This window comes from Centroberyx gerrardi, chromosome 9 (assembly GCF_048128805.1).
Source record: "Centroberyx gerrardi isolate f3 chromosome 9, fCenGer3.hap1.cur.20231027, whole genome shotgun sequence".
NCBI lineage: Eukaryota > Metazoa > Chordata > Actinopteri > Beryciformes > Berycidae > Centroberyx > Centroberyx gerrardi.
The window spans coordinates 11,684,100-11,708,720 of NC_136005.1; the positions used below are offsets into that span (position 1 = coordinate 11,684,100).

A 24,621-nucleotide genomic window follows, 5' to 3' on the forward strand; every position below is an offset into this window, starting at 1 on the left:
CTTGGCATCTCCAGTACAGTACAGTACGGACAGACAGCCGCAAAAACCCTGTAGTTGACTGACAAGATAGTTCACTCCCTATTGGAGCCATGGAAACCCTCATCGCCCAGACCGGAATCGCGTAGGGACGGGAAATCATTCCGCATGTGCGTACAGATATCTAAAATTAGAATATTAAAGAATAGAAAAATAGCCAGGTAATCCATTCATCAATAATTTATCCATTTGCCTTTATCAAAATGTATTCTTCACATCAGGCATCAATATACTACGCATGAGCGAAACAGAGGCACATGCTAAATATATATTTTTTGCTTCATAAAGACATGTTACGGTCTCACAGCGCTATCAGTAGCTTTCTAAGGCCTTGTACACTGCGCTATTTCACTAAATAAAACAAAAACAATATTGGATCAAATATGTGACATCTAACGGGATGTAAGCGAAGACGGAAGTAGGCATCAGTTATACCTCTCGCTTCGTATGTATACTCTCTTGCAGTATCCGCTGAATGTCACGTGTGTCCGTCAGTCACGCTTGCACTAATATTAACTCTACCGGTGCCGACACAATACAATGTGAACCCATCAGTGAATCAGTGGTTGAAAATATGCTGAACAGCTCATCACATTCAGGTGCTGTGTGAGTGAGATATTAAACTGCATGGCAATCGTAGTTTTCCAAGTAGCTAATTAAAATAACAATGCTTTGACCTTGGATTTTCTGAGTCCTAACACTTGTCCCCACAGCATCACCGCAGCAACAGCAGCAGCACAAAATGTACTTAGCTGAGGTAAGAGAGAAAAATGACACTAAAGAATTTCAGAAGGATGTTATAAATATACATATAAATATACAATTTACAATATTTCAAATACCACAGTAAAACATTAAACTATATATAATATTCCTTAGGACTATTGCAGGAATATTACAGTGATACCATAAGTACACAGACACACGACAAGTCCATAGGACCATATTGTAGTGAGTTTTTGTTATGGGAAACATCATATCTGATGTAAGGGCTAAATGGTTGCATGGTCTTTGAGTAACAGGGTGATGACTTAAGACAATTTCCTCTATAATGTGTCCTGCTGGCTCACACAGTGGTCACATACACGCGCACGCACACACACAGTCCTCTTGCAGTTGGGCAGAAAACAGAAGAGACAGGAGTGGAACAGGGTGGAGCATAATGTGTGGTGAAAACTGCATGAGGGTGATATGATTGGTTGGGTGGAAGTGAAGTGAGGGACTGAATAATTAATCGTGTGTGTGTGTGTGTGTGTGTGCATGTGTGCGTGCCTGAGAGAAGACAGTGAGAATTGGGGTGTAGTGAGTGTGAAAGGGATTGGGGTGAGGAGAGAGAGAGAGAAAGAGAGAGGGAGAACCTGAGGATGGAGAGAGAGATGCTGTTGCCAGGGAACAGTGGCCACATAGAGGACCATTGACAACAGCAGCATCATCTAATGGAGTAAAGGGATACAGAGACTGGCTCATTTTTTTACAGGTTGCTTTAGGGAAAAAAAATAAAGGAGGGAATCACATGACCTGCTTAATATAAATGATTTATTTATTGGACTGGAGGGATTTGAACACAGGCGGAATACAAAGGAGAATTTAAATTGATTGTTGGGGAGAGGAAAAAGATATTCTCCAAAGGGATTTGGAGCCACAAGCAGAGAGAGAGAGAGAGATCATGATGCCAGAGCAGATGTATTCCCATTAAAGGAATTGTGTGTGCTGGTGGTGTGGAAGTCTGAGCTGAGAGGCAGCCTGTCGGCCAGTCTTTCACTCTCTCCTTCCCAAACAAAGGTGGCGAGAGGCGGAGGAGAGGAGGGGGAGAGCAGCACAGACAGAGGTGCCCCCTGTCTGGAGACACCTGCTGCTGGCTAGTGGCTGACATTGAAGACACTGTGTATGACTGTGTCTGTATGTGTGTGTGTGCATGTGAATGAGTGAAAGAGAGAGAGAGAGGAGAAGCTTGAGCCTGACCCCATGCATCGCTTCTGGTGTGGAGGATTACGATTTCCACCCCTCACATCTTTGCATCTGTGACTGAGGAGGGAGGACGCGCAGCCACGGACAAGCGAGAGGTTTTTAGGGGATCTCTCACCGCTCATGTGAGTATGGTCTCTGACTGTAGATGCCCTTGCATTCCTATTCTGCTCACTGCACGAGGCAGACACCTTGGACTCACTGCAAGCACCTAAGGCTGAGGGGAGTGCAGCGGTACATGAAAACCATTTGAGTGTTTCTGTCATGTCTTCAATTTAGGATAGAAAGGCTGTGGGGCCGTTTTATTCTGTGATGGTAATGTGCTGCACATTCAGCAGTGATTCAGTGTATAAGAGATTCTGTTTTTTCTAATGGTCACTGGAATGTTTCCAGTTAGAATTACAATTTTTGTATTTTTCAGCTATTGCCATTTTTTTGAAGTATGTAAACAATGGCGTGTAGAAGTAAATTCATCATCTTTGATAAATGATTAATAATGATGTCAGCTGTTTTCTCCTCCCCACACTTGCTCCATTGAGAGTGTTCACTACACATCACCATTTTGTTTTTTGGGGTTTGGCAGCTGTGATAATTGGTGACTTTGACTTTTTGAGTGTGGTTTCTTAGTGGATTTGGCTTCATTTTTAATTTGTGTAATTTGTTAGACTAGTTAGTATAATTTGAAAATGGTTGGCCATGTGCGATGTCAGGCCTGCAGTGACATGCTGCCTCAGTGTGAGGCAAGGCTGTTGTCTCCCAGTTTATACTCAGCCACATGAGCGCCGCTGCCAAAACCACTCCCATAAATAGTAAATACTTCATAGGAACCCATGTCGCATCGTTCATCCAAGCAGTGCAAGTACATCATCATCACCATCATCATCATCATCATCATCATCATCAGTATCATCATCATCATGCAATTCAGACAAGAATGACGGCTCTAGTTGTCATGATCAAATTGGGTTTTTCCTGCAGAACTCTTGTGATTTATTTTCATTTCCATTTTTTTTTGTTGTACTGTGGTCACTAAACCCGCTCTGTACTTATATGCACTACTGCTAAGAGAGGGTGATTTGTCTCCTTAGCCCCCAACAACAGACAAGCACTTACCATGCACGCCTTCCCTCAGAGTGTCTGTTTCTAAATATAACCTGCTGCCTGAACCTGGGAATCCTCAGTCACTCAATGGAACCTGGCCAGGCGTTGTTGCTGTTACACATGAGCGGAGCGCTACAAAGAGAACAGGAATTTAGGTCCAATTAAATATCCGCAGGGCTATTCTCATGCAGTTAACCACAAGGACGCCAGCTAAAACATACCTGTGCTACTGTTGTTTTATTGTGTGACTATTGTGTTACGGTAGTGCGTCTCGTTTATAGCATAAAATCCTTATAATGTGGTGGAGTGGAGAGCGTCTTTATGCCGCCATAGTCAGTGTGTTGACAATGTATTGGTAAAAACTCTCCAAGGCATCAATCATTGAGTGAAAGTGAATTCTCTTCTAATTGTTGAGCATAGATTAAGGAATATTAGGCTTGAAGTAAAGTGTAAAGTGTAAATAATACCATTTCACCAGCTATACTGTGATGGTGACATACAGAATCAGTCTGAATACTGATCAAAAAGGCAGTAATCAACTCAAGCCAAGGAGGATTAGGGACCAGTGAGGACGGATTAGGTTTGAATTTTCTCCTCCCTTATTGGCCTCTTGAATTCCACCCAGGAACCTCACAGTGTTTGACTTTGAGGAAAGCTGAGGTCAGAGAAAAGGGTCCTGTCCGAGTCCGTCACATGCCTCTCACATGGGCTCCTGTGGGGAGGGGGATAAAAACCATGTGACGTAGATTCAGCCCCTAAATTGTAATGATAAAGAGAGTGAATTAATTGGGTAAAATCCTCTTACGATGTTGACTTTGCCATTGAAGTCAAGCTTGTGTTCCTGCTGCGCAGCTCTAAATTATATGATATGCATGCAACTCTCTGTCGAGTTAGTATCATTTTAAGAGACAGTTTTCCTCTGTGATTGTAAACGGTGATCATTAATAAATAATGTGACTCTTTCCCCCCTCCAGGCCCCTGCTCTCCCCTCCTAGGGATGGGCACCACAGAGGCAACTCTACGAATGGAGAACATGGAGGTGAAAGACGAGTGGCAGGATGAAGACTTCCCCAGGTGGGATCACTTTAACTTCATCATCATCTGTTCATCTCTCTTATTGTTGTACCTGGATCAAACATGGCCAACTGGCTCATGCATTGGTATCGTCTCATTGTCTGCACTAATACTTTTATCTTAATAACTCACATTCTGAGACAGCTGAGCGAGAATAACAGGCATGCTTATAGGTAGAGTCTCCTCTAGCTGTGTGTGTGTTGTGTGTGTGTGTGTGTGTGTGTGTGTGTGCATGTGAACTGTGTTCCATGCAGCACATTTTAGTTTCAGAGAGCATCATTTTTTGATTAGGATAAATGCAATTAATTATTGATTAATGGCCCAACAGGATTTCAGAGTTTTGCTGAGCAAGTCTTTATGAGCCAGCAGCACCATGTTGCTTTCAGCTTGATGTTTACTCAGCGATCACTCAAACTATGTGAGGACTTGGAAGCCCTTTTATTTATTTATTTTTTATTTATTATAGCTGATGATTGTTTTGTTAATTTTATTTCATCGCAGGCAAGATAAATGCTGTACAAATATAGTTTGTATTATTATATTTATTTTCCCTTTCGTTGCCATGCAAGTTCATGCCTCCCTCTCCAAGTGGAAGAGAATAGTTAATGTGGAGGCTGTACAGTCACATCCTGTTTATACTGCTGTTTTCCTGTAATCCTCATCATAATATGCATTACTGATTTTAGCATAATGAGCAAATAGCATGTTTTCCTTGAATTGAATTGCCTGGGCCGGCATAGATAGGCTTGACTAGTGCATTTGGAATAGACCTGATTGTGGTGATGCTGCAGTACTTTAATTTGTTTGTTGATATACACTGTGTGTGTACATTGATTAGCTATTAGTTGTCATCTACAGTTGCATGGGACCAAGTTGTGGGAATATTTTGTTGCAGAGCGGTATTAATTAATTCACGATTGCTGAATGTGTCGGGATGATTAGCCTCTAATATAGAGAGATTATCAGGTGGTCCTCATCATTGATCAAGGTGTGACATTTAATTTCATGTTCACCACCAGAGGCACCGAAATAAGACAGTTGATCAATGATTTCCCAGAGTGGGAGGAAGAAACAGAGAGAGAGAAAGAGAGAGAATACTCAGAGGAGAGAAAGAAGTCATTCTTGATAAACAGTAAAGCCTGGATAGCGTGGGAGAGGGATTTCTAAAGATTGACGGGTGGAAAAAGAGCAAGCGAGAGGTGTGACAGTGTCAGCAGTGGGCTCTCTCTCTCTCTCTGCCCCTCCCTCCTGTGTCAGATGGGGAGGCAGGAAGCCAGGGAGCAGGTGTAGCTCTCTCCATAAATGGTCTCAGCCTACGTCATGTGACGCAACAGCAGCCACCAGTCAACAACACAGCATCACCAGGAAAATGGAGGCAGGTTTGGCTTAGGAAGGGAGAGAAAGCAGAGGAGGAAAAGCCAGCAGCATATGGATCATTAAGCTAGAGATGCTCTGCCCCAGGCTGTCTATTACCGGCTGAGAGGAAAGGGAATGAATAAAGGCACTGCATATAAAGGTGTGTGAAGTCAAACAGCTCATTTGAATCGGCTCTGACAAAAGCAGCCCTCTGCTCTTCCCATAAGGTAAGCATCATCCTTTCACCCTCTGATATTTGCTGTTTGAGCTGTCGTCGTCATTCGGAGAAAGTAGCCACAGACAGGAACAAAAGAGATTATCGCACTCTTTGTTAAAAGAAAATCTCTTTTCCTATAGAGCTGTAACCGTGTTTAGGTAAAAGGGCTTTATTTATCACAAAGGCAGCCTCGGTATGGTAATCACCGCAGGAGTCCTGAGGGAATAGGGTTGGATCGTTCATCAATGCTCTTCGCTGTCTGCTGGTGCGGTTTCCCTGGGCTGTAGCCAGTGTTGTCGACTCAGGAGGAGCACACTGTCACACACTGTCCTTCTGCGGAGGGAAGGATGAAGGGGTTGGCTTACACAGGGATGCAGCATGTGGAGATGCGCTAAGACCCTGTCTGCTGTACAACACTGCAATATAGCATTCGGTCTCTGTCGCTTTTTTCACCATTTAGTGGCACAACCGTGTTTTCTCTCAGTTCCTTGGTTGTATTTGATGCTGCTGATGCCCACAAAACAACACATGCACATGTAAGCACATTTTGCCCAATTGCGCATGCCCTTGCATACTCACAGATAAACACAGAGGTGCGCACATGCTACACAAACACACACAAACACATGGAGAGCAAGATTTTAACCTCCTGTCCTCGCCTCCCTCTTCCTTATTTACTAGGTGTCAACAGTAAATAACATGCAGTATAAAGGGCAGAACAGCCTCTCTGCGTCTGCACACAGAGGCACACGGTGGGGGGGGGTTTACTTGCCTCTTTTCTTTCTGCCCCCTCTTTTTCTTTTTCCCTCTCTTTCATCCTCCATTCTCCTTCCTCCCCTGTCCTCCTCCATCTCTGCCTCCATCTCTGCCTCCATCTCTCCTCCTCTCCCTCTCTCCTCCGTCTCATACCCGGCCTGGCAGCAGCCCTATAATCTTCTTTTCTCCCCAGAGAGACGTTAATTACCGTCTCTATCCTCTTCTGCTCGCTCCTCTTTGTAATGCTGAGCCAGATCAGTGACAACACGCTTGCCTTGACTAGTGGTGGCATGGTCTATTTAACACCATCCTAATTATAATGTTACATTTCACTGCGAGGCCAGATCATTATAGTGTATAGTGGGGAATAGGGCTTAACTAAGTCTATTAGGGTTCCTTTTAGTCTATTAACTGGGCCAAGTGGCATCGTCGTTTCATTGTAATGCTCAACCTAAAGTTCTTAATAGCATCATATCATGACTTGCTACTCAAATAGACACAGTTCTGGACATGCGTACACAGATTACTCATAGTATATATGTATGTATGTTTCCCTCCAGACCACTACCAGAGTACGGAGACATGGAGTCCTCCTGTGGTCTCACCGACGACAGAACCTGTAAGTGAAACTGGGGACTGCAGAATCACTGATACTGGATTATGAGTATGAGGAATATCAGTGGCAAAGATACAAGATGCTTAGAATTAGAGTTAGTGTTGCTCATTAGTGAATAGATCATATACCCAAGCTATATGGCTTAATTTAATCTTCTGGCTCTACTGTAGCTCCCCCTACCTCCCTGAATGTGAGCCCAGGCGAAGGCGGAGGAGGCGGGACCTCGGCCCACCGTAAACGGCGCACGCTGGTCGCCCCGGAGATGAACCTGTCACTGGACCAAAGCGAGGGTTCTTTACTGTCAGATGACTTCCTGGATACACCCGACGACCTGGATATTAATGTGGACGACATCGATACGCCCGATGAGACCGACTCACTGGAGTTCATCACCAATGGCAACGACCTGGAGTGGGAAGGTTAGGGGTCAAGAGGACACACACACATGTTGATTGTCTGCAACTTTAACTCCTTTACGTTTCCCCTTATTTAACCCTAAACCTAACCTCTAGCCCCCAAAATAGCCCTTTTTCCTGCTGAGGTTTGGAAAGCTGTCCTCAAAAGTGTGCACACATACGGGCACATGTACACACACACAAACACACATTTGTCTTACTATACTTGTGAGGCCTTTGTTAATTTCCTAATGCTTAAACCTAAACTAACCTTAATCTTGACTTTGACCCACACCTAAACCTAATCCCAATTTTAACCTGAATCCTAAACCCTAGTCCTAAACTAACCATAACATCAACACTTACCTGAACCTAAACCTACCTAACCTTAGTCCTAAACCCAAGTCTTAATTCTAAACTAGCTTCTTGAAGAAGTGAGGACCGTCCAAAATGACCTCACTTTGCAAACATGTCCTCACTCTGAATGTCTAGGATAAAAGTACAAGAACACACATACACATACACACACACACACACACATACACTTACAACTAGGAAGCTCTAGCAATTACATTTTGATTTTCCAAGGAAGCCACAGTGTGCAGCATACATATTCCAACACAGAATCAAAAACAAAAGCCAACTCTGTGTCTGTCCAGACGACACACCGGTGGCCTCGGCCAAAGCGGGTCCTGCTGACGGTTCAGGGGAGGCGGACGAGGACGGGACGGGCGGTAACGGACGTCTCTGGAGGACGGTGATCATCGGAGAACAGGAGCACCGCATTGACATGCAGGTCATCCGACCCTACCTGCGGGTCATCACACACGGAGGTTGGTGTCACTTCACTCAGCAGCAGAGACACTAGGGATGGGACGATATATATCGGAATTCAATATATCGCAATACAAAAATGTGACAATACATATCGCGGGGCAGAAAAATTAGTCGTGATATTAGCTACATTTTATTCTGCTGTAGTAATCACAGATGAGACGGTTTATCCATCACACTTTCACAAGCACTTCATTGAAATTATATTATTTGCACTTTGTAATGACATTTTTAAATTGTTGTTTACATTCTAGCAAGCCAATGCCATTGCTAGAAATATTTGTGGCTCAGATATAAACATAATTCTGCACAGACAGACTTTTTTGTCACTGAACTTTTATACATCGTATCGTGGTTGAATCGAATTGTGAACCCCATATTGCGGATTAAATCATATTGTGAGATATGATTGACATACAGGTTAATATGTTTATTTACAATGAAGGTCATTCAAAAAAGTCCTAGCTGGTGATAGTGCATGAAACAAAAAAAAACTTGTTTATAATCTCTATTGGAACATTTTATGGTATAATCTTCTACAGTGATATCCTCATAAGATTTACCCATGAACACCCTTTTAGAATGGTATTGATTTTACTAAGATGAGGTTAAAGATTAAAGTGTAAAGACCCAGTAAGACCAGCATTCAGGTAAAAGGATTACTGCCTCTAGTTTATTAGCAAGTGTGTCTCATCTAATTGTCGTTGCTTCGCCTGAGGCATTATTCACCGCTAACTGTCACTCTCTCCCTCTCTTCAGGTTATTACGGCGAGGGCCTAAACGCCATCATTGTGTTCTCCGCTTGTTACCTGCCTGACAGCAGCTGCGCAGACTACCACTACATCATGGAAAACCTCTTCCTGTGAGTCTGACACTATTGACAGCAAATCGCATTTCTGAGTCATGGTTCTTTAAATTCGAGGTTTGAGATGGAACCTTTTTCAGCAGAATCGTACACTTATTAGTTCTCCTTCAATACTCTTTTCATCTCCTTAATTTGTGTCAGCAGAAGCTTTGATGCCACACCACTTATGTACAGATATGCGTACGTAGGATTGTGAGTTTTGAGGTCGCCCAAAGGAAGTCCTGGCTTTTCCCCATAACAAAGCGCGCCTCCCTGCTCCTCCAGGTACGTGGTGAGCAGCCTGGAGATGCTGGTGGCTGAAGACTACCTGATCATCTACATGAACGGAGCCACTCCGCGCAGTAAGATGCCTGGGATCAGCTGGCTCAAGAAGTGCTACCAGATGATTGACAGAAGGTACGAATCAGAGAGAAATTAGCAAGAGAATATTCTGCAATATTGATTGATTGTGGCAGACCTGGGAGAATATCATTATCTCCTGTGTATAAAAACATAAAGTACTTAGATTAAAAAGACTGTTACCTTCCTGAACGGAACTATCTACTAGGCCTACCCTGCTATTTATACCCACTGAGTGCTGTTTACCATCAACCACTTTAAACAGTGTGACTAATGTGATTGTTTAGGCTGCCTGCACTTAGTACAGACATGCATGACATTAATACTGACTGAGTTCATGGCAGATGCAAAAGGGAGAGTAATGGAGCTTGTCATTTGCTGTCCGTCAGCAGGAGACTGGGGATGACTCACAGGCTGCATTTGCTATGGGGTTCTCTATTAAAAGATTTGATTCGTTGTGCATGAATCAAAAAGCTCTGTAATACTTTTAATGTCTTTTGTTACTTTACAACTACACATACTTGGCCATGTTCCTTTAAACTAGCCAACACTGACCAAACTCTCTGCTGATTGATTTGATTATTTGTGTTGTGACGGCAGGTTGAGGAAGAACCTGAAGTCTCTGGTCATCGCTCATCCTACTTGGTTCATACGCACTGTGCTGGCCATATCCAGACCCTTCATCAGGTGACATACACACACACACACACACACACACACAAACAACTGAAGAGTTTTGTTCCAGATGAGATATCCACTATTTAAAAAAAAGTCACAACTAACAGCTACTCTCACAAAATGATTGATGGCACATATTTAAAACAAATTATGGTACTAATTAGTGTTCCCTAGGCTGCAGCGTGTTGGTTGCTGGTGCAACGCTTTTAATCTATCCTTGCCGTGTAAAATAAAGGCATTTTAATTTTTGTAATGACACAGAGTGCCTTGGACATTTTTCTTTTGCCCGCGAACTACTAGTTTTGGCTGAATCTTAATGTATATTTACAAAGACTTTCCATGCATTGGCCTATTCTGACTCAGCTGTTACCTACATCCAAAGAGCATCTGTCCTTTCTACGCTAAGGACCCAATGCTCTGCTCCTTCCCTTCTGTTATTTTTCAGTTTTGGTACATTCTTAAACAATAGTAGGTAATTGAAGTCGTTGGTTGACAAGATAATACATTTTTTACAGACCTGATCCTGTATATTTTACAGATATTGAATAATGAACTTCAGAAAAACAGATTTTTTTTGGCCCCAAAATGGATATAGAGTAATTTGCATTTAATTTGTACACATAGCAGTGGCATCAGTAATGATCTGATCATAACTGTGGTTCTGTTGTTGTTTTCCTGTTGTCCTCTGCAGCGTGAAGTTCATGAATAAGATCCAGTACGTCCACAGTCTGGATGAACTGGCAGAGATCGTCCCCATGGAGCATGTGCAGGTCCCAGAGTGTGTGGTGCAGTAAGTAATTTTAACCACTAGATGGAGGAAGTTAGCTGTAAGAAGTGACTCCCAATCCCAACATCAGAGAGCTGATGGCTTCCAGAATCCATTCACTCACAAGTATTTAGCCGTTCCCAAGGACTGAAGGATTTAATTCACCAGAGAACAAGTCCAGTATGATAATCGTATTATTCACAGACTTTGAATAAATTTTAAATATGATTAGCTATTGCTTGAAGAGGACTGGGATGACAGGATTTTCTCTCTTGAATGAGGAAATAACAGTGTGACTCTTTTTCAGATTTGATGAGGAGAGGATTAAAGCTCGGAAAGAGAGGTAAAATACATCAGTCATTTCTTGTCTATGTTTTGATAACATCATCCCCTCATACATATTACTCATACAAAAATTGTACTCAAAATGAACCATAGCATAAGCACTTTAGTTGAATTCACTGACTACACAAGATTGGTTCTGCTACCAGCTGGGCATCTGCCCAACTGCCTGCAGTGAGCACATTTTAATTCATGCCCAGATCTGTTACTTGAATTCTAATGTGTGTGTGTGTGTGTGTGTGTGTGTAGGATGGAGCAGGAGCAGAGACAGCAGGAGCAGCAGCAGTCAGTCCCACAGGAGACAGTTAAAAGGGCTGAGAGGTATTTATCCTGCCTGCCTCCCTGGATTAATACCTCTTTTTTTTAACACATTTGATTGGTTAAGGCATTTATCACACCAGAAAACATAGACTTGTAGTGACTTTTTAAAAGCTCTCAATGTTCTAAAAATGTTTTCTCATATCCAGGCCAAAGTCAATGTTTGCGGATCACGGATTATGAAAAGTTCCTGGCCTTTGCTTTATCCAGTTAAAAGGTAATGTGACATCACTGTTGTTGTATTTCTCATATCAGCCACAAGGTGGCTCTGTGCTGTGGGAATGGATCCTCAGCAGCCCATTCATTACAGAGGAGCATTTTAACCACTTGGGCAGATGTTCAACCACTGACCAACACTTATACGTGTTAAATATATTGTTCTCATATTTCAGTGCGAGGAAACTTTCCGTCTTTGATGTTTAATATCTGTGGGCTAAATTCAGATTGTCAGATGTCGGTCCACTTATCCTCACTATTTATACTTGCTGTCTAGAAAACGAAAAGGTTCTTTATTTTATTAACTATTATTAGTTTATTCCTTATATGCTATGTGTTTTTTAAAGTAATCAGGGTAATTGCAGGTGTTGGATTATTGTTATGTAATAGGAAGTTGGCCATTTGCTTTGAAATAGATTAAATATGTGAATTTCCCTAAAATGGAAATACTCAACTACTTCAAACTACTTAAGTACAGTACTTTGTTATTTCACCCTTAACAACCAGTGATCATTTAAACTCCCTGTTATATAATCCACACCTGTTCAACTCTCCAAGGTTCACACCATGGCCATTACACTGTTCCATTTACACTGTAGACCCCTCTCAAGTGTATGTATGTGTGTGTGCGTGTGGGTGTGTGCGTGTGCGTGTGTGCGTGTCTGTGTGTGTGTGTGCACGCGTGTGCGTGTGCTTGCGTTAGTGTTGCATGGGCTACCAATGCTGAAATAGGCTACCATTGTACCTGATTTTTTCATGCTCAGTAATCAATGTTAATGTCATTGTACTCTTTTCAGCTTGCAAAAATAACTCAAGAACAAGCACTTGTCAAATGTATTTATTTACATATTGTACAGTCTTTTTAACAGAAAATCATGCTCCTACTGTATGTTTCTTCCTGACAGGGAAGGGAAGTTGTACAGTATGTCAGAAAAATACATCCTACCTGAAAAACTCGATTTATTCGTATAACTGTAGTATAATTAGTGCCTTATCTAAATCTAAACTCTGATCCGAGACGGAAACCATGACGTGACAAAACTGCATGTGCATCCAGCTGACTTTTACATGTCGGGGTCAAGCATGCAGATTGGCTCTCCAGATTTTAAGTCACACAAACATATTTCTTGGAGTTCTGAGTTTGAGTTTAACGAGGGGAATGATACGTTTGATCGATTTAACAAGGTGGACAGTAAAATGTTTCCTCAAAATCTCCAGCCAACAAATCAAAACAGAAATTTGAAACTGCTCAATTCTAAACAGTCCAGAATATTTTCCAAAATGCTGTGGTACTGTTTCATGATACTCTGACATTTATACTGAAGTCAAAATTTTGTTATTGTGGAAATGGTTTGTAATAGGTTCGAGCATGCAAACTGGCTTTCTGTTTCAATTTGCCTCATCTCCTAGATCAGGCAGAGTCAAAGTCACATGCATTTTCTTTCATTGACAAGGGGTAACGATACATTTATTTGAGTTTAACAAGGTGGGCAGTAAATTGTTCTTTACTCTCCTGTTGTGGACAGCCCAGTATCCCATCATCCACTAAGAACATTCCCCTCTCCTTTTTGCAGTGTGTGACAGACGTGTGGAGCATGAAGCATTTGATTTATACCAGTGAGAAGCAGAGGGCCGACACTTCTAAAGATGCTTCCTTATTTCACCAACATCCAGCTGAAGATAGGTGCCGTCATTTGTCCATCCAGATGATGAATGTCCCGTTTCAAATTCCCCCCCGGCAGGAGTTCCCTCTCCCTCTCCCTCCCCCTCTCCCTCTCCCCCTCCCTCTCTCTCCCAGAGGGTTTTATGTTGCAAGTTCAGGACATACGAAGGAAGGCGCTGCTCCCACTGTTGCACTCTGCTAATTTACAAGAACTGTCTCGTCGTGGAAACTGTTGCTGAATTCATCGATTCATTACGCTGCTCTATGTTAAGATCTATGGAATGGCTTACTTTGACATGTTGCATCATCCATCAGTTCATCAGTTCCCCTGGACTACTCTGAAAAGTAAAACAAAACTCAGCCAGAACATAGGAAAAGAAGGTTTTGAATCTGAACTAAAAAATCATTTCTATAGGGTAAAAAAAAAAACCTTGTAACTCCAATTTTGGTATTTTTCATGTTTTAACCTCAGCTGAAGGATTACATGCTCCTCTATGGGTGGAGAAAATTCTACAACCCTTGTGTTAATGAATACTTTTAAAAACCTGTTGGATAAACTGAAAAATACATGGTGGTCAATCTGAAATCAAGGCTGTTTTTCGGGGTTCCTGGAAAGTTGACTTTTTGGAGATACAAGGTTTTCACCCGACAACAGCGATATGTTCATGTATTTGTTGTGAAAAGGTTGAATATTTGGCATAAGAGATTTACAACAACAAATTGACATGAATGATGTATGAAATCTACCACTGAGGAACAGAAGTGAGCTTGGGCCATTAGGGTTAACTCATGCTGTAGATAATAATGCTTTTCCAATACATCAGATGCCTTCATCTTTATATTTTGCTTCATAAGTGCTGTATCGTCGGCCTTTTCATGTTCCCTCCTGATGCTGTACTGAGATCTTGACATTTTTTCGATTGTCGCTAACGTTCGCTGACCGAGGGATCGTGTGATATTGTCCTTTTCTGATCACATCTGCTCTGTGATACTTTCTGCTGAAAACTGTCTGTGCCCATCCATCTATGCTGTACCTTGTATCATGATGTGCCTCCTTCTTCTCGTACGTAGAACGCGGGAAGGCGATCTCTAGTCGCATCTTGTGGCCTGCTAACATTTGGTGTCAACTCTGATTGTGAAAACATGTTCTTACCATTGACTATATTAGGACTGAGGCGGTCACTGAGAGGAGTGAAAGAAAGAACTAAGAACTATATTCATCTTGTTTCTGATAGATAAAGTTCATGTAGCTTAGCTTGATTTTTATTTTGTGATTCCAAAGGCTTTGTGCATATCAGGGGAGCGACATCCTCTGTTTTTTTTGTGCCATGCTTTGTTTTCGAGGAACAGTCGGAGCATGTCAACATGTTCTCGGTATTTAAAAATCAAATGTCCGAATGAATTTTGGATTGGGCGCCTTCTGGGGATCCATTAGTTTCCTCCCACGTCTTCCATCTATTCAACACTCACTCAACACATGGTAGCAGGAGGGTGGAGGAGTTAAGAGTTTTTATTTTTGTAAAGAACTGCATAATTGTATCGCCTGTGTATTGTTAATATTGTTTTGCACTATTGCGTTTGGTTGTCACATGACTTTTAAATAGTTCCAGTGTAGAATTGATCTATTTATGTTTTGGAGGTCAGTTGCCCTCCCAAAATGTAACTTGTGTTCTTATTTTACAAATCAGCATGACTGATGTCATGCATTGTTGGGTAGCTGTTAATAGGGCATCGACATGCAGACTGTATGCATCTGTGGTGTAATAAATAGGAGTCATGAAATGCCTGTTTCTGAAGTGCCATCTCACTTCTAATTCTCTTCTTGCTCTTTTGCCTTTTTTGGTGTAGGAATATTCAGAAAAGATTCAGCATTTCAATTCTATTCAGTTCTATTGGTTTTTGCTCTATTTTCACACCAATGAACCTGAGCTTTTATACTTACTTTTACCATGTAGCTGGACCAGTCCTGGGTCGATGGCAGCACGCTGATTCAGCTTGCAATGGTATTTTACGAAGAGAATTGTCATTCCTTGTGAGAAAGTCCGTCTGTTATCAGCTGTACTGAGTGCCTGTTTCTGAACCAAATGATTAACGGAAAACAAAGTGAATATATCCTTTCAGTTCTTAGTTATTTGGGGTACAGGTTTATTATATCAACTCATGCCCAATATTATCAGCAAAGTTTCCAGGGAAATCACTGACATGATAAATCCAAAATCCTCTTTCAGCTGTACATGATTTCATTTGGACTATAAAAAGCACAATATCTATATTGTTATTACAATGCTACGAATGCAAAGACTTGGCTTGCCATTTGTCTGTTATAACATGTTGAAAAATGTTTTTGCTCAGATTCAAATGGGAAAGATTATCTATTATTCATAGTTCTGATGTTCTTTAGATTGCGATCGTAGTTAATGCCTTGTAAATAAATAAATTGTTCCACCCAACAATCCCTCAATATTGTCGTTTGTTTTCATACTTCTTGCATATTCACCCAACAGACAAGATAATTTCTAGTCTTCCAATTACATAAGTTTGATGCCCCTTATATGAAATTTTCAGATTCCTCATTAAAAGGTCTGTTTACTCTGTACTCCTGACACTTTTCTCGGACTATAATGTTGAAGATCAATAAAAAGCATTGAACAAAACAGATTGAATCAGGTTGTCAGGATAATAGGCATTATACAGCAGCGTATTATACAGTGATCCACTGTAACAAACCTACAAACATTGTTTATTAATGTCCTGCACAGAACAATCTGTACTGCTGCCCAGACTGCACAAAGCCCTCGTAGATTCTGGAGTTTCCCGGCAAATGTTTTCACTGTGCGAGGGATGAAAGGAGAGGCGGTGAATACTGTCGCTCTGACGCCTCCATATCCGTAACACCGCCTCCATCACATGAGTCCCCCAACGCTCCCCTCTCCCTCACACACTGACCCTGATACTGAACCCCTGACTGTTACGTCAGCTGCAACAGGATCCGCAAGTCATGCACACACACAAATGTAAACGTGTACACCACACACACACACAGCCAGAGAAAGAAAGAGAGGTAGGGGGGTGCAGAGAAAGTGGGAGTGATAGCAAATGGAAATGGGATGGATTGATTTACTTCTAGGCAGTTATACTTTATCTAACTTATATACTGTATATCTTTTAAATCCCTTCTGAAAACACACTTTTATACAGGCTTTTATGTGAATTGCTCCTAATAGTTGTATCTCCATTTCATTGTTCATTTTGTGTTTGTGGTTTAATTACTTTTTATTTATTTACTTATTTATTACTGTCATTTAGGGGACAACTTGTATTGACTTTTATGTAAAATGCTCTCTGTTTTTAGTTGTATCTCTGTTTGTGTTCTAGCTGGATCTGTGTATCTCTTGTATTGCCTTTTATTTCTATTTTTTATTTTTTGGTTTGCCCATGCAGGAGAGACAACTCATTACCATTTGTTGTTTTTCTTGCTATTTTCCATACTTTTTATTATTTATTTGTGGTACTTTTATATCACCGTCTCTTTGTGTTTTATTGCGTGTAAAGCACTTTTGTAAACATTGTTTTTAGAAAAGTGCTATACAAATAAAGTAACTATTATTATTATAACTCAAAATGAATACACACTCAACTCAGTTATTTCATATACTTTTCACACAGTGCCCCTTGTCTCAAAACACTGACTTGATCCCTAACCTCCATGATGGATAATCCCCAAACTGGAACAACTATAGCAGAGAATACAGCAGACTCACGTGTGAACAGCTGACCCTCTGTCCTGATTAAAGTGTGTCCCTTCAAATTTGGGCCATAAATGAAATATGCAGCTCGCTAACTCTCACTGGAGCTCACACTGCCCTCACACCCTTAACACACTTTACCTTGACACACTTTACCTAAAGCCTATCTGGGATGTGAGCCGGGCGAACAGGAGTCCTGCCTTTTCAGCTCTTTGATAGTTGTAGTTTAGGGAAGACTGAATTATCACATTGTAAAAGTGTGCATTTGTTCTTAATTTGTGAAATGGATCCACTTTACTCAAAGGCAAGCAAGGACATAAGACTGTTACAGTGATTTACTGTGGCCATGTTTGGGAGCTGTAACAGTGTTGTGTTGTTTTATAGCTGTTACATATCTTCACACAAGGAGCCTGTGGTGGGTTTCTAAGTTTCTCTTACTTACATATATCCTATGTGTGCTTCCTATATATCTATATGATACATGGACAAATAAGTGTATTATAGAGAGAGGAAGATCAATAGCAAAAGTGTGTTGAAAAGATTTTACTTGATTTTGTAAGACTTAATCAAAGTACTCTTCCATTTAAAATCACAGTACTTGAGGAGATTTATACAGCAATGATATATTACATTGTGTTTTACATAGACTACTGTTCTTTATTTTCAGTTTTTAATTATTTTACTTGAGGACCTTTATTTTTAGACATAATGGAAGTGACTAAAATGAAATCTGGCAGTTACAGTTAAAGTCATTTTATCCCATTACAGCTTTGTTAATATAAACTGACTGAGGAACCATCCATAAACCTTGAGCTGGTAATGGACCGTCTATTTAGCATCTATTTATTTATTTAGACGTCATCACTTGTAGATTTCCATAGTGGGTTACGTATCAGGTGGATTTACTGGTCAATGGTACAGTATGTGTTTTGTGATGGACACACAACAGGTGCTCGACTAGAATTGTAAAATATGTAAATATATGGAAATTCGCAGACGATGATTGGATGGTAAAAAGAGATCTGTGGAGACCGATTGGGTATGGTGAGAGGCACGCAGCACGCAACTTGGAAGAGTACGTGCCTACCACGAGGGCGTATACGTATCTGCGTGACGTAGTCGAGTCACAGTTGGATATAAATTGCAGTGGCTCGCGCTCTTTATCAATGGAACAGTAGAAAGACAGCAAGTCTCTGGCAAAGATAAACAACTACTCTGCTGTAATTTAAATTAATAACTTTTTGTCGTGTATTTTCTGGATTTTTATCCCCGTCTTCTTTGAAAACAACGTTTTGCTGTTTCTTCAGCTGAAGTTGAGCAGCGCTCTCAAGAATTGAGGAAAAATGAAATACATTATAGGAATTGGCGGGTAAGTTATTTTTTTTAATATAAAACAGCTCATTGTTATTAGGTAAAATCGCGGCATTTGCTTTCTGATGGTTTTCAGAGTTAACCAGGGAACTTAACGTTATTGTGTCAAAATGACAAAGCTGTACATGTGGATTGCTGGTTAAACAAACAACACGTGGTAACCTTAGCTGTGTTTTGGTCCAAGTTAATAACGTTAGGGCTTTTGGAATAAAAGTGACATACTGAGTATTGGTAATTATGTTTTTGGCCATGTGTGTTTTATCACCTGCCAGCCAGTAGGAGGGTGACCGGTCTTTTTAAACTCATGTCCGGTGTTGCTGGTTTGTTGTCATGATCGAGCGGGACATTTGAAATTTCAGCGCCAGACTCATTTCAAAAGTGGAGGGAGACTACTTTTGTCCTAAAACAAGTGTCTGCCCCAATACAACAACAGCTTAAAGTTATAAATCCTTTGTTTATGGACTTGTTAGTAATTTTTTGATTAAATTAGAAAATATGAAACTATGTTCAATCACTTTATTTCAGCCAATTCTGGAAGACAAACAAGATGCAAATTTTGGTTAAATAGTTTTACAGCTGAATTAGCTGTTTAGCTGTAATCAAAATGTTACAATGCTACAAAGCTTGCAGGTCAAAGCCATAATCATAGTAAGCAATGTAACATTGATAGTTTGCCTTTCATCACATTTTGTCTCTTTTGTTTTCAGGGTGACTAATGGTGGTAAAACCACTCTGACAAATAAGTTGATCAAGGCATTGCCCAACTGTTGTGTTGTGCACCAAGATGACTTTTTCAAGGTAAGTTTTAGCGAGTTGACAATAAATGAGTTATCTTTGGTTCAGTTTGCCTCCTTTTCCTTGAACGGACATTGCATGCAAGCAAGGTAATGGCTGCAAAGGTTAACTCCCAACCCCCACTCCTTGCTCTCTGCTCTCCTCAGTGTTGCAAATGAACTTGATCTCTACGCATAATTATTTCTTTACCTTGCTGTCGCCTCCATTTATACCATCAGTCGTGTTTCCACATGAGCCTCTCTTGCCTTTCCTTTTCTAGTAAATGTCTGATGTACAGATTTCTAAAATAACCATACCATAACATAACATGCCATAAATCAATTAACTTCATTACTTCAGCACTGGACTTCTCAGTAAGATTTCTAACATGGCCACAGCTTCCTTTTGTCCCCATTAACTTTTTGGCATCTTAAAGCATAACATTTCATTTTTTTCCGCTTTATTTGGGCGTTGCGCTTTCTAACTTGCATGCGGCTCTTTATGCGTGCCTTCTCCTGTTCTGGCATGTGAATGGGATCTGCAAGTGTTCAGATCGCTGTGAGGTTGCAGCAGTGTTTTACTGGTGACTGTTATTTCAGAAACCCGATCAGATAGAAGTCGGTGAGGACGGCTTTAAACAGTGGGATGGTAAGAGCTGGATTTCACCACAGGAGACTGCCAATAATTTCCTTCGTATTCACATAACTGGCCCTTCAGTGTAATATAATATCCCCCTAAGACTACATACATTATAGCCTTTTTAATATCACATACACACACTCCACATCGATATTACTCTAATAACAAGCCCCAGTAACTTAAAACATAACCCAAAATACATTTCTCATTGTTAGCTTGTGTCTGCCTTCTAAGTTATTTTCTGTTTCTCTCCCCCACTTCCTATTTATACTACTTTTCTCTTCTGTCTCACTTGCCCTCCTCTGTCCTCCATCCTCTCTCTCTATCATCCTACCTCTCTATCACTCCTGCTCTGCAGTCATCACATCTCTGGACATGGAGGCCATGACCAACACAATAAAAGGCTGGGTTGAGAACCCGGTGAAGTTCGCCCGCTCCCACGGCGTCAGCGTGTCTCCTGCCCCCGACGTGGCCGACCATGATGAGCAGATCCACATCCTGATCGTAGAGGGCTTCCTGCTCTACAATTACCCGTAAGTTGACTTGATTCACTGGGTTGAACTTTGTTTTGTGCCAGCCTTCTCCTGACTGATTGCTGTAGTGTCTGGCTCTCTAGTTTGAACTGTGGGGGGAATGGCAGTTTGAATTTATCGTATGCTGTTGCACTGTCCTGATCAGCCTCCATACAAGCCCATATTCCTTCATGTGGGATCCCAAGAGGCTGAATTTAAGTTGTGCCAGTCACCGCCGGTGAGCTGTACTTTGCTGCCCTCATTTCCCAAATATCCGACATAGTTTCTTAGAGCTATTCTGGTAAGGACAATGAATAAAGGGATTTATAGGTCAGTAGCAGCATAAGTGCATGAAAAGGACATAACTATCCAAAGTAGGATAATTGGATAAGTTGACCAAATTTAATATTGATAATAAATTTGTAGAAATGAGAATGCCTAGTACTTGTACCTATTTTGTGAATGTGTAGAATTTATTTATTTTGGGGAACATCTTGCCCTAGTTGTCTCTAAAATAATTAAGCTCTCTCACTTATAGTCTTAACACCAGTGACGTGCAGTCATGGGATGGGGGGCAGGCCATCTTGTTTAGAAAACATTCTGAGAAATTCATAACAACAAACATTTGATGGGCGGTGCAAGTTCAAAGTGTCACGTGTTATTTTCACGTGCTAACCGCTGGTACTTGCACATGGACTCATCGCAGTGCGCCGGGGTCCTGCAGGCAGCGCTGGGCCGGTCCTGCAGTCAGAGATAAGGGCTTCAGCTGAAACCCTATCTGCGTGGTGGGGGTTATGTAGTGCAAGCTGTACAGGAGATATAGAGGCGTTGTGAGGACTGACGCAGCTGACCGTAGAGGAAGACTTTACATGCAAGTGACGAGCTTGTTCCTGACCTTTTGTGTCTTCCCTCCAGGCCCCTGATGGATGTGTACAACAAGTGCTACTACATCTCTGTTCCCTATGAGGAGAGCAAGAGGAGGAGAAGGTGAGAGGACAGAAAAGTGTATCCAAACATCCTGTTAGTGTTAATCTTTTCAAACCCCACATTTATCTAGTTATTTATCTATTTCATTTGTTTGGAAGTCCATAAAGCTTTCATATTGGCAAGTTAGTGGTGGGAAGGACTTGATACACCAATTAAATAATATTGTAATACTTTCTTACAATGAGTGATGGATGTGATATAGCTTACAAGTTCCCTAACTGAGTGTTCATGGTTTTCAGTACAAGACAATACACCGTCCCAGACCCTCCCGGCCTGTTTGACGGCCATGTGTGGCCCATGTACCTGAAGCACAGGAAGGAGATGGAGGACAGCTGTTTCAATATCAGTAAGTGTCAGTTGGGTTTCCTGACCAAGTTGGCTGCGTACATATTTGAAGGGTCAATCTCCTTTGGGGTGAAATTTGTATAATTATTCAGGAAACTGATTCTGACACAGTCTTTTTTTATATTTTTATAGAAAATGTTAAGCTTTTGAAGTTGTGCATTTCTGATCAGCAACATTTTGTGTGTTTCAGAGTACCTGGACGGTTTGAAATCAAAAGAGCAGATCTACAACCAGGTGTATGAAGACATTCAGAACACACTTCTCAACCGTTTATAGGTGAGACGGCTGATGGGCTGGTGCTCGGTTTCCATTTAGGGTGATGCAAGATAAGAATTCACATTGGTTTAGGGTTCCTGCACAAGTCTAGAAATGTAAGGGAGACTGCACTTTGGGGGGTGTACAACTTTTATACAACTACAAAGTTTCTATAGTTGTAAAAGCAGTGTCATTTCATATATAGCTAGTTGACGTATTGCCCTGGTAGACTTGGCATAAATTTTATTGAACCCCAACCAAAATGTTTAAGTTTAGTCAAGAAATGGAAAATGTGTAGGAACCCTGTTGGTACGATTTTTTTAAGATTCATTGAATGAATGTTTAAGTGTACAACTTTGTCTAACAACTGTTTCCATTCTTTCTTGCAGCAGGAAGAGTCGTCTTCATCCCTGTATAAAATTGTAAATAGAACCAAGGATTCTTTTTTATGAATTTTTTCTAATTTTATTCTTTTTTTTTTCTTTTTCTTTTTTGTAAATAGTTTGAAGCAATGTTTAACTTATATTGTCTTTTTGTCATCTTCAGATGACCAATGTTTTTGTTTTTCCCTTAAAGTGATTGTGATTGTGTAACAGATCATTGTTGTGCTAACAGTTATGTTAAACCACTGACCTTTCTTGGACCATTTACCGATCTCATTCATCTACAAATAAATGCATTAGTTGCTGTTAAGGAGATTTATCCAGCATCTCTGTGTCTTTGTCATCAAGTGAAACATGTAATTGACATGCAGACATGAGTCCATCTGGGTAGAGTTTCTGTTCTTGTATCCAGTACATTCCTCCTGTGCCTTACTACATCGGTTCTTAAACCTTTTCAACGTAGCACCCAGGTGAGGAAGCTTCACTCTCATTCTGAGACCTAAGATTAGTAAAACATTTCTACTCATACCATGTAGAAGCCCAGAGCCTATTTTGGTACTGAACTATAGATAAAGAAACTGGGGCGTTCTGGATGTTGTGTAGGTCAGTTTCAGCTGGCCCTGCTACACAATGTGTGACATGAATATGAAATTTAAAAGCTACAAATGTGGGCTTAACTAATTTTCTCAACACCTGAATTACAGTATATGAAAACAATCCATATGAACTGATTCCAAGGCTTGAGCCAATGTCACTGGAGGTTATTTTGGTGACAGGAGAGGCGAACACCTATATCCCTGTCATGTGTCAGCACTGCTGTAGCGACAGAATAGCTCTGCTCTATAGCCTAAAGAGGATACCTGAGTGGGTCACAAACTAAACACAAGATTTAGGTGATTAGTGCTGGATTTGCGGCACATGAGGCTCCAGGCACGTGCTGATATCACCTAAGTTTCCATATGTATAAATAGGCCAGAATAATTACTCATTTCCCTTAAGGAAATACCACATCCCGCCACAGAGGAGTCAATGTGAACTTCAGCTAATCACATTGCCGCTAAATAAAGGAAGGGCAGGGAAGTGCATGATTTATATGGCTCATCATTTCCATAGTCAATGGAAGAATAAATAAATAAAACAAATGGTTCATTATACAAACAAAAGTGTATCCGAACCACAAGTAAGTCGAAATCAGTCTGAGCTTTGTCCCTGGTGTTCAGTGCAATATTGGTTCATTTAATTCCCTGTGTGTGTGTGTGTGTGTGTTGGGGTTACCCCCCCAGGAATGTGCTGCTCAGTCAGGCAGGAGTGATATTGGGTGAGGGAGTTGTGGAGTCTCACTTGAGGAAACCTGAGGTGGGATGTTGGCAGGCAGCTGGAGTTACATCAGGACTCAGAAAAAAAAAAAAAAAAGGAAATGCAGAGGGAAGTCTGACTTACAGCACTGCAGTTTGAAGACTGAACTTCTAGCTGTATAACTTGGAGTTGGGTTTATGATTAAAGTAACAGCACGTTTGTACATGTCTTCCTTTCTATCCCTCTGCACCTAAGCAATTCTGCACCATCCTTGTATAAAGATGTTCCAAAAGATCTGTGACTACATTATATTGACATTTTATTAACATCTTATTATAGTGAGGGTTTAGTCTTTCTGTTCTAAATGAAAGCAGCTGTAGACACATGAAGCGTGTCGTGTCTTGTGTAATCTGGTGACAATGGAGTGAGAAGGTTGATTGTTGTGAAAGCCTAACAGGCGGACGTGCTGCTGAGCCGACCGCAGGCCTCAGACTAAACCACACCGGCCTGGACTCTGCATGCTAAAAATGACAGCAGTGTGTGTGTGTGTGTGTATGTGTGTGTGTGGTGACCCTGGAAACATGCACAGAGGTGACTCACGCTCAGCAAGGACAAACATCTGCTAGTCGCAACTATGACCTGAATCATGGCGGCTATTGGAGAGGACAGAACATATTTCTTTTTTTTTTTATGATTTATATTTTATTGAATTTTCAAACTTTATCACATGTACATACAAATAGACAAATAATAATGATGTTTAGAAATGAGAAAAA

At 41.1% G+C, this 24,621-nt stretch overlaps 2 protein-coding genes across 4 annotated transcripts; both read left to right on the forward strand.

Moving 5' to 3' along the window:
• Positions 1 to 4,099: 4,099 nt before the first annotated feature.
• Positions 4,100 to 13,527, forward strand: atcaya (ATCAY kinesin light chain interacting caytaxin a). The gene is made up of 12 exons (XM_071921811.2): positions 4,100 to 4,176; positions 7,066 to 7,124; positions 7,292 to 7,540; positions 8,176 to 8,349; positions 9,110 to 9,212; positions 9,480 to 9,611; positions 10,155 to 10,241; positions 10,924 to 11,022; positions 11,306 to 11,341; positions 11,590 to 11,661; positions 11,808 to 11,875; positions 13,449 to 13,527. Exons 1-11 carry the CDS (start codon positions 4,100 to 4,102, stop codon positions 11,839 to 11,841), a joined length of 1,122 nt encoding a protein of 373 aa, XP_071777912.2. The 3' UTR covers positions 11,842 to 11,875; positions 13,449 to 13,527.
• A 4,901-nt stretch (positions 13,528 to 18,428) lies between these two features.
• Positions 18,429 to 22,868, forward strand: mibp (muscle-specific beta 1 integrin binding protein). Of its 3 annotated transcripts, none has more exons than XM_078285765.1 (8): positions 18,429 to 18,652; positions 19,362 to 19,452; positions 20,028 to 20,076; positions 20,426 to 20,600; positions 21,495 to 21,566; positions 21,806 to 21,912; positions 22,102 to 22,187; positions 22,559 to 22,868. In XM_078285765.1, the coding sequence occupies exons 1-7, from the start codon at positions 18,627 to 18,629 to the stop codon at positions 22,185 to 22,187; spliced, it is 606 nt and encodes a 201-aa protein (XP_078141891.1). In that variant the 5' UTR covers positions 18,429 to 18,626; the 3' UTR covers positions 22,559 to 22,868. The 3 variants fall into 3 exon arrangements, with proteins under 3 accessions (XP_078141891.1, XP_071777885.1, XP_071777886.1); XM_071921784.2 differs by having other exon boundaries at positions 18,430 to 18,652; positions 22,556 to 22,868; XM_071921785.2 differs by lacking the exon at positions 20,028 to 20,076 and having other exon boundaries at positions 18,430 to 18,652; positions 22,556 to 22,868.
• Positions 22,869 to 24,621: the final 1,753 nt, after the last annotated feature.

Bases quoted from the DNA above. Each gene is read 5' to 3' on its own strand.
- mibp (XM_078285765.1), top strand. From the start codon at position 18,627: ATGAAATACATTATAGGAATTGGCGG. The intron at 19,453-20,027 runs GTAAGTTTTAGC...CTGTTATTTCAG, and splicing joins ACCAAGATGACTTTTTCAAG to AAACCCGATCAGATAGAAGT. The intron at 21,567-21,805 runs GTGAGAGGACAG...CATGGTTTTCAG, and splicing joins GAGAGCAAGAGGAGGAGAAG to TACAAGACAATACACCGTCC.
- atcaya (XM_071921811.2), top strand. From the start codon at position 4,100: ATGGGCACCACAGAGGCAACTCTACGAATGGAGAACATGGAGGTGAAA. The intron at 4,177-7,065 runs GTGGGATCACTT...GTTTCCCTCCAG, and splicing joins CAGGATGAAGACTTCCCCAG to ACCACTACCAGAGTACGGAG. The intron at 8,350-9,109 runs GTTGGTGTCACT...CCCTCTCTTCAG, and splicing joins GCGGGTCATCACACACGGAG to GTTATTACGGCGAGGGCCTA.